General features: G+C 38.6%; 1 protein-coding gene across 5 annotated transcripts in view; it reads left to right on the forward strand.

Moving 5' to 3' along the window:
* SESTD1 (SEC14 and spectrin domain containing 1) overlaps window positions 1-9,281 on the forward strand; it is a 123,601-nt gene extending 114,320 nt beyond the window's left edge. For all 5 annotated transcript variants that reach the window (XM_025216539.1, XM_006034530.3, XM_014525106.2 and 2 more), the window contains 3 exons: window positions 3,191-3,382; window positions 5,324-5,445; window positions 8,545-9,281. In XM_025216539.1, coding sequence (XP_025072324.1) covers window positions 3,191-3,382; window positions 5,324-5,445; window positions 8,545-8,674 — 444 coding nt within the window. In that variant the 3' untranslated portion in view covers window positions 8,675-9,281. The remainder of the gene's footprint in view (window positions 1-3,190; window positions 3,383-5,323; window positions 5,446-8,544) is intronic.
* The last annotated feature ends 277 nt before the right edge of the window (window positions 9,282-9,558 follow it).

The raw sequence follows: 9,558 nt of genomic DNA on the forward strand, positions 1-9,558 counted from the left end.
TTAGCATCAGTCCTTGCTTAGGGAAATACTGATAATCCAAACTGCTGAATGAAGAGTCATCCCTGTGTGAGCCATTGTAGATACGTGTTTGTCTAACCTGCTCTTAATCTCCAGCCTAAATTTCCCTTGCTGCAATTTAGAACGGTTATTCTTTGTCCAGTCCCCTGCAGCAGCAGAGAGAATGGTCTCACCTGTATAACCATCTTTCTGGTATTTGAAGACTGTTATCAAACTCTTCTGTTCTCCAGACTAATAATATCAGCTCTTCCAGCCCTTCCTCTTATGTCTCATTTCCCAAACCTCTTTATCATTTTTGTTGCTCACTGATGGACTCTTAAGTTTTCCACATCTTTCTCAATGCAGCTCTCAAAAGTGGGCTCAGTAATCCAGATATGTCCTTGCCAGTGCTGAGTAGAATGGAAGAATCACTTCCCTGTACTTGCAAGCAATGTTTTTGTTACTTCATCCTGGTATGTTGGTGGGGATTTTTGCAATGAGAGCGTGCTGTTGGCTTATAGTCAGCTTTTAGTCTACTCTAAACCCTCAAGTCCTTTTCTGCAGTACTTTTGCTTAGCCAGTTGGTCCCAAGTGTACATTTGTGCATAGGATTGTTTCATCCCAAGTGCAGGACTTGGCACTTGTCCTTATTAAATTTCATTTGATTAATTTCAGACCATTTCTCCAGTTTATCAAGGTCATTTTGAATTCAAATCCTACCTTCCAAAGTATTGTTAACTCAACACAGCTTGGTTTCATCTGCAAATGTGGACTCAATCCAATCCTCAAAGTCATTAATAAAGAAGGTAAACTAAACAGACCCAAATTAGACACCTGGAATTGCACATGATATTCCCTCCCAATTGGACTTTGGACATTTGATGTCCATTATGGTACAGCTCTGTGTTGCAATGTGCCTTTATCTTCTCGTGATTGTTCCTGTAGATTCCATTCTATTTATGCACTTGCCATATGGATACACAATTGCATTTTTTTTATAACAGCAGTATCACTTGGTGTCACACCAGCACTCTGTCAGACCTTGCAACTAGTGTAGCCAGTGGCATAAGATAGGAAGTAGAAGTAATTGAGGCAGTTGAAACTAAGCACTTATGGCTGTGAGAGAATCCTGCCATGTCTACATATTTTCAGCGTACTAGAGACCTGCTGATTTTTAAAAAGTTATATATAAAGCAAACTCAAACAAGAGCTGCCTATGAGAATATGCCAATTATACAGCTTTTTCCGTCATGCTGTCACTTCCTTTGACAGGGCTAGAACCGCTATATACAAATTCAAAATTGGCAAAGGGAAGTCTTCAGATTTCAAGATATGTCCCTCTAGTGATACAGCAATGACCATCAACAATGGTTTCAGGGTGTTTCTTATGCTAAGGTGAAGGAACACTGCTGTTTGCGCTAAATTCCCATGAAGCACGCCTTGAAACCTAGGGCATCTTTATACATGCTCCAGGGGGAGGGGTTGCTTTAATTAAAGTGGCTCTCAGGAGCCAGTCTAATTAAAGTGCCTGCAGCGTCTCATGTATTCAGTGTCCCACGCTTCAGAATGATGGCAGGGGCACTTTAACTAAAGCTCATTTTAAGGAGCTTTATTTAAACGACCCCCACCACCATTTTGAATCATAGGGACACTAAATACACAAGACGCTGAGGCTGCTGGAGCACACTAATTAGCATTCTCCAGCACACTCAATTAAGTCTGTCCAACGTGCCGTAATTGCAGAGTATCAGAGCAGGTGCCCCACCCGTCTACAGGCACCATTAGAAAGCAGGCTGAAATTAGTTCTTAAGATCTCAATGCAGTTATCATCAGACCTGGACAAATCCATCTACAAACCATCTCGTACCCAGACTTGCTCCTCTGCTGCCTCCTGAGAATCACAATCTGTCTCTGACCTCAGTGACATTCAAATCTAGTTCCTCCCCAAGACACAGCTACTGACTACTCTCCACCTTAATCCTGGATCCAGCAACTAACCTTTTGCCTGGCCTCCTTCCCTGAATAATGCTCCTCCAAATAGTCTTTCTTGATTTAAGAAGATCAGAAGATATTTTGAACATCCCACTAGAGATAATGTAGCATAACATATTAGACTTTCTCTAACCCTCATAATTAGGTAGAATGATACTACTGATAATGAAAGATCTATCAAATTGGCTAAAGCCATATTGCATGCTCCCATATAATCCCTGCAACCTTCTGACATGAAGATAGAAGATAACATGGACGAGGAACAAAGTGTTTTTTCCAGCACTCTGCCTCTGGTTGTTTGCTTGTCCAAGCTGTACAGGAGGGGTCAAAACAATAAACACAAAGAAAGGAATGTGAAGAAGTTAAAATTGTTTACGATGTATCCACAGGATGTCCCATAATTAATAGTATATTTTTCTATGGCCTATTCACATCCCCAAGCATATTTTAGGCAATATCCTCACTGGGGTGGCTGCTTATCTAGTTTTATTAACTGCTGAAAGCAGTATAGCTTCTTTGGCACAGTGCTGTGCCTGGTCAAGAACTGGCTAGCTCTGGGATCTTGGCACTGCTTTGTGTTCTTGTGTTGCCTTCCACAAAACTTTAGACCAGCAGGCTTTTAACTTCTACTGCTGTAGGTCTTCCTCATGGCCTACACTTATCACCAAAGACATAAGCTTGGCTTCAACAAAAATTACTGTACAAAAAGAGTCCAGTCACAGTCACTGACAGCTTCTACCCCTAGAGTGGAATCTCTGTTGAAGAACCATGGTTATTATCTCATAACTATCATTCTTTTCATGACCTTCTCTGGTTAAGAGCAGTTGTTTTTAACCTTTGTCAACTTGACGCACGCTTCCACCCCTTTGTGAACTGAGCAGCACCCCATTTCAAAAACTAATTTATTTATTTATTAAAGTACTTTACAGAGGAGCCAGGCAGTTGAGATGGGGCAACATCCAGGGAGGGACAACCCTGAGCCTGCACCTAATCCTTACACCTGCTCCATCACCCTGGTTGAGAATCACTGTGCTAAAGTGTTGACAGAGATTCATAGAGTGAATAATTTATTGTTCTAGAATAATTTTAAATCTGCAGTTACATTTAAGAGATTGTATCCCTTGAAGAGTTGCCTGTATTGTCATATACTGTTTGTTCTGAACCTTAAATAAGAACTTCATGGCATGTTTTTCTTTGTTAGAGTACTTATGATTATGGGAGACAATTACTACAGGCTACTGTTGTACTGTGCCAATCCCTGCGATGCACTTCAAGGTCCTCAGGAGACACACTTCCAAGACTAAACAGAGTATGGAAACAGTTCACAATAACTTCTGAGGAGAGAGTAAATCGGCTAGAAACGGCTGTTGCTTTTCATTCAAATGCTGAAAAGGTGAGCTATGTTTTAAGGAAAAATACATATTTCCAACAATTAGCCCCATTTAAATTGAAGTCAAATGGATAATACACACCAGGAATTTATTTTTTATATCTAGTTTTTAATTGTATTTTTTTATTATTTTTTATTTTTAAATTTAATTATATTTTCTATGATTCTGCTTTTTAAGGAATATCAAATAAAACCTGTAAGACTACCCCTAAATCTCACACATTCCATTTTACTGTCAGTCACTTAAGTCTGATATTACATACAAACATGCTGGCATTGGCAAGCTGAGAAATCAGCACAGATATGAGGTAAGTGCCTTTATGGTTAAAGCACTGGATTGGAATACAAAAGAATCCTGTCCCCACACAGGTATACTGTGTAGCCTTGGGCAAGATGCTTAATCGTTCTGTGCCAAATGATTCCTGTTTTCAGTGTGGGGATAACACTTCTTTGCTTCCATGGTTTTTGCTTTGGGGCACAAAATATTTTGCATTTGCAATTTATTATAAGCAGTACCTTATTTGGCATAACTGCCATGTACTTAGAAGTGCCCCACCAGTTTACCCAGTGAGGTACTGGTATTGGTCAAACTGTAGCATGTAAAGTTGGCAAGAAACTTGAGAGAAAAAATAGCTATGCCAGTAGCTACCCAACACTAGTTAGGGATGCTCAAATGCATCATTTAAAGAAAAGCTCTTGTGAGTAGGAACAAGGCAAAGTAGTCCATACAGGTTACAAGGATTTAGGGTATATCGTTGTTGGTGTTGTACCATACTGCCGACACATTAAACGTTTATTATCATTCCTATGTAACTGTTTTAGAAAGGAGTTTATGGTAGCTGTTTTATAATCTTTTCCTCCCTAGTCTAAGGATGACCAACACTGAAGAAGTTAAGTGCATTAATTCAAATTGATAATGAAACACAGTTCTGTTGTAAAGTGAATCTATATGTTTGACATTAATTAAGTCTTTAATTGTATTGTAAATTATTTTGAGCTATGGGTATTGGGAAGCTAAGGAGACTGATAGCAAGTTAACAGGCCTTTCAGTGTTACTGCATCAGTTTACATCATATTTGGTTCTATTTTGACTAAAAGCTATTTGCATCCAGTACCAAATTCAGTGGCTAGTAAATGAGCTGACTGTTTCAGTCCACATCATAAGCATTCTGTCATAATTGGAATTAATTAGTTGGCCTGTTTGTAGGTGAAAAAGTAAGTGGATATGTAGAAGAACTACGTTTTCACAACTAAGTGTAGTTTTCCTAGAATGGCTTTTGGGCTTGTTGGTGGGATGCTGTGAGCAAACTTGTGCAGTTACTGCTCATTGTCTGTACCATCTCAGTCACTATCAGAACTTCGGCTCTGTACCAGCTGCGTGCAGACCATTCCCAAGCACTCTTTGCTCAAGCTTTACCAAAAGAGTGATATCTTAGATTTAGCTATAAATAAAGATTTAAAGCCTGACACTATGTCCATATCCCGCTTAGCAATACCTCTTTTCCTACATGTTAATCCTCTTTTAGCAGTTCAATTTTTCAATGGCTAGTTTTTTCAGAAATAATTTTAAAGGCCCTTTTTTATTCATCTTGTATATCAGATTACTACCTGGTTTGTTTCCTGATACAAATCAGTTTTGAATCCATTTATATTTGCTGTTGGAATACCTGATGGTGACTTGTGACATATTTTATAAGCACTTAAAAGTAATATAAAATGTACTGGTGCACAGTAATGGCAGTCCCCCAGACTGCCTTCTCAGTAAAGCTTAATCAATCATGTTCTTGCTTGAATATGTACATCTGTTTTGATTGAGATCGATCTGATATAAATCTGAAGGTTTAAATGCTGAAAAAGCATTAATTGAGCTAGTTAATGGCACTTTAGAAACTTGGAGTTCTCCACTGCCTCCTTTGTTCTACATTTTCCTATCGTTTGTTACAGATTTTGCAAGAATGTCCAGAGCAGCCTGAAGCCATTAATGAAATGGAGCAATTTGATGAAATTGAAGCAGTTGGGAAATCGCTATTGGACAGATTAACTGTGCCTGTAGTTTACCCAGATGGGTATGGAATATGTTGTAATACTTTCTAAATGTGCTTTTGGTAAAAGTTTGCAGTTTAGTCATATGCAGAAGGGTTTTATAATGTTGAAATGTAAAATTTAACGTAGCGAATTCAAGTCTGTCTTTCATCACATAAAATCTGACATCAAATTTAACTCATTTGTACAGTACGTCTCTAGTTATTTTAAAATGTACCTGACAAAGCACTTATGTCAGTTTTAAAAATATATACAAAATTCCAGTGATCCAGCCACCAAAAATACCTTCCTTCCAACCTAATCGGTCCCTTTAGGAAAAGCCCCAAGGAAATAGACCTTGTAGCTGTCATTGCAGTAAGTTTTTTCTAGAGTCTTTCACTGACAATGCTCTGCCTCTGTTCTTCGGGTAAATGCATTTGGGCATTGTGAGCTCCAGGGTCTAAGATGATTTTCAGCCACTGGAATAAACCCAAGTCCCAGAGTACAAGTCACCTTCCCTCATGTTTGAGATATAAAATCAGTACTTCAGATTATAGGATCTGACGCTTTAGTCAGATTGTTCTCCCTCTGAAAAGCTTTGCTGTATTTGAGTAGAGGGTTGGGTTAGAATAGACGACCTCCTAAAGTCCCTTCCAACCCTAATTTTATGATTCTATGTATCAAAACCTTTTGACTTGCTTCAAATGTAGCCCCAGAGTGTAGATTACTTGCCATGAAAATGAGTTTGCCTTCATTTTATTCCCAAAAGTGTGTTTGCCTAGAACAGTTTGGTCTGGTTGGTAGTTTCTACCTTGGCAACAGGTTCAGGACTGTGATAGAACTAGCAGTATTGCCTATCAGAATTTTAGATATGACTCTACTAGAAATATATGGAGAATTGTGCATGGTCCTGGATCTTGTCTTCCCTGCAGTGTTTATGTTTAATGGAGTTAAGACCCTTTTCACCGAACACACATTTTCCTTCAGCAAAATGAGTGCCTGCCTAATACAATTCTGTGCTCTTCCATATATATCTTTGAGATGCTATAAAGCAGGGGCAGGCAAAGTCCAGCCTGAGGGCTGGATCAAGCCTGCAGCTGACTCCATTTCCCAGCAGCCCCTGTCCACGTCACTGTGGCTGGTTTCCATAGAGACCCCAGCGGCGGTGGCGCCATGACAGCGTGGGGCTAGAGTTTCCATGGAGACTGGCCCCAGCAGCACTGGCAAGCTAGGGAGCTGCTCTGTGGCCGGGATCTTGCAGCGGTAGTAGCGTGGTCCAGAGCTGGTGCATAGCTGCGATCCACTGCCCACACACCCCAGGTAGGGGCATGCAGGCAGCGGATCATAGAAACAAAACTATTTTGTTGAAATGCTTACTTTTTGGTGAATCCTCTAATATTTTATTTCTGGATAAATTACTTTTAAAGAGAGATTGTCAACTTAGTTGTTAGCTTCCAATTTTACTTGTAATACCTAATTTGCTTTATTTGAAAGAAATTAGAGATTTTTCTTTCTTTCTTACTATGAGTATGTGACAACATTTTGTGTATAGTCAGGTTTACTGTTTCCTTCCATCGTTTTCAGTAAAGTGGGCGTTTGCTGTTGCTTCAGGGTTCTTTTTTCTTCCCTCTACGATAGAAGGAAAAAATGTTACCTTGTAAAAACCACAAGAATTGGATGGGTAGCTTAGGAGCAAATATAGACAGTCAAGAGTATAATCAGTTTAAAAGAAATGAATGTGGTTTCAAGTTGACATGATCCAGCCTATGCCTCTCATTTTGTAGATTGTAAGTCTTTGTCTTCCCAGCCTTTTATCGTCAGGGAAGATAAGAGGAGCATCAAGATTATTAGTGTGTAATTGTTATTTGATCGCTAGGGATTGTTCTTGCATCATGAAGTCAAAGCTCCACCCATTAGGCTACAGAGTCACATGGTCATGTACAGACATTTTAGTTTCTCCTGGGAGAGTCTGTTTCTAATCTTAAGGAATAACTGTCAATCAGAGAAGTAATATTTACATAAAGAAAAAATTACCTTCTCTTAGCATGATCTGAATCAAGTAGACACAGATCTACTTGAGCTTTGAGACTATATGCTATTTGTTTAAATGAAGATGTTGGTATGAATTTGTATAGCATATTTTGGATGCTGCTGTAATAAACATTACTTTTTTGGTAAGATTTATTAATCAAACATTCACCTTGTTATCTGTTCCCATTAAGGTAAAAATGTGAAATTCGCTTTATCTTTTCTTTTCTTTCTTTGTTAAACCAGTTCAGTGTTTGTCAGAGCCCTAGTAAGGCTTTCTGTTCTGGGAACTCACCAGGCTGCTGAGTTTGGATGCCATTACATTAAACTTTGTGTGCTTCAAATTTTGTAAAGTTGAATAGGTTTGAATAGCTTTGTTTGCCTCTCTGGCACATTTCCTTTCTCTTATCCTTCATAGAAATAGGACTTTGTAGTATAGCACCCTAGTGCTCCACATTCATTGCCTTCCTTCCACAGAGGCCCTACTTTCTCAAGCTCACCCTTTGTTAGAGCTCCAACTTTGTGGGCACTGTTCACCTCTTCAGGGGTAAAAGATAAATACATAGTATGTAACTTCTGTATTTTCCTATTTGAAAAGGAACCATCAAAGTTTAACAATCTTCCCTTGTCCCTCCATTGGTTTGGGGACTTTGACAGCATAGGGTGACATCACAGATACTGAAGAATTCAAAAGGCCAAATGTGTCATAACCTCAAACAGAATTCAGGCTTAATTTTCCCAAATTACTGCAGTTCTCAAAGTGCCAAGTTATCTGGTGTGAAGTCACAGAACAGAACAGACACAGCATAGAGAATAGTATTCTATACTTAGCCCACAGTGACATGTTCTGCTATTGTTAGTCGCACCTGTTCTGAAAAGACCACTCAGCAAATGAGAGGAAAGTGCACTTGATGTATTATTCTCTTGTTTGGTTGATGTAGTCCTAAATCTTGGCAAAATGACAAAGCTCATTTGTGCTGGCCCTTAAAATCTGAAGCAGAACAGTGCTTTGTTTCTGTGGTGTTCCAACTTTTCATATGTGTATTTGAATGTGCATAACACATTTTATTGCTGTTTTCCTTTTCATTTATTGTTTTTTTATGTTTCTTTTTTAGTACTGAGCAGTATTTTGGGAGCCCAAGTGACATGGCTTCTACTGCAGAACACATTAGAGAGAAGATGAAGCTAGTTAGCCTGAAAAAGCAACAATTGAGACAACCAGAAGCCACCACCACAGAGAGCTAATAGACTGGACCCTTATCTATGAATTCATAATAAGACTTCAGTTTGTAACCCAGCATGTCGTTTGCATATTACAGCATTTGACATACTACATTAAAATGCATTTCACAGCTGTTATAAAAGCCTCATCTTTTTCAAAGTAAACATTGCTCTCTGCATCTTAACACTGTACATCTACCAAGCCATAATTATTTAACATGCTATGATACCATAGATTTCAAGTATCTTATCAAAGGAACTATAAACCTTGCACTGAAAACTTGCTGTAAAGCTTTACCTGACCTGTCAGTTGCTTCTTAATTAAACAGCTGACACAAGCTTTGAATGGTGCTAATAAGAGTGTAGAAGTTCCACTTTATGAAATAGTAGCTGTTCTTGCCCCCCAGGTGATGTAGTAATTTTAGGCTGTAGAAAAACTACCTGTTGTGTAGAAAGTGGTGATCCAATAATTTTAATCTGTAATACTTTAAAATGGTCATTTTTATTGTGCCAATATACAACCTGCCCATCAAATCTTTGATAAATCAAATTCATTAAACAAATGTTTTCCTATTTGTATTGATAATGTATTAAAAGCTGTTTGTGCTTAATAAAAACCATCTTTTTAAAATCTGATATAAATGTGTCACTGTTGTTTATATTCCAGAATATGAACTTTCTGTTTGTTGTACACAGAAGTTGGCAACCCCTTATTTTGATCTGTTTAATTAGTGCTCACATTATTCTTATGGGATCCATAGTGATATCCTGACTCAGTGAGCAGTGTCTTACTTCAGAAGTAATTTTGGCATCATGGAAATACCTGAACGCATGTATCTGTTTCTGGCTTTGTTTTTCATTCAGGAAAAGTCAGCTGTTGCCCTCCCCAAAGTAAAAAGGTACATGTG

This window comes from Alligator sinensis, unplaced genomic scaffold (assembly GCF_000455745.1).
Source record: "Alligator sinensis unplaced genomic scaffold, ASM45574v1 scaffold871_1, whole genome shotgun sequence".
Classification (NCBI taxonomy): Eukaryota; Metazoa; Chordata; order Crocodylia; family Alligatoridae; genus Alligator; species Alligator sinensis.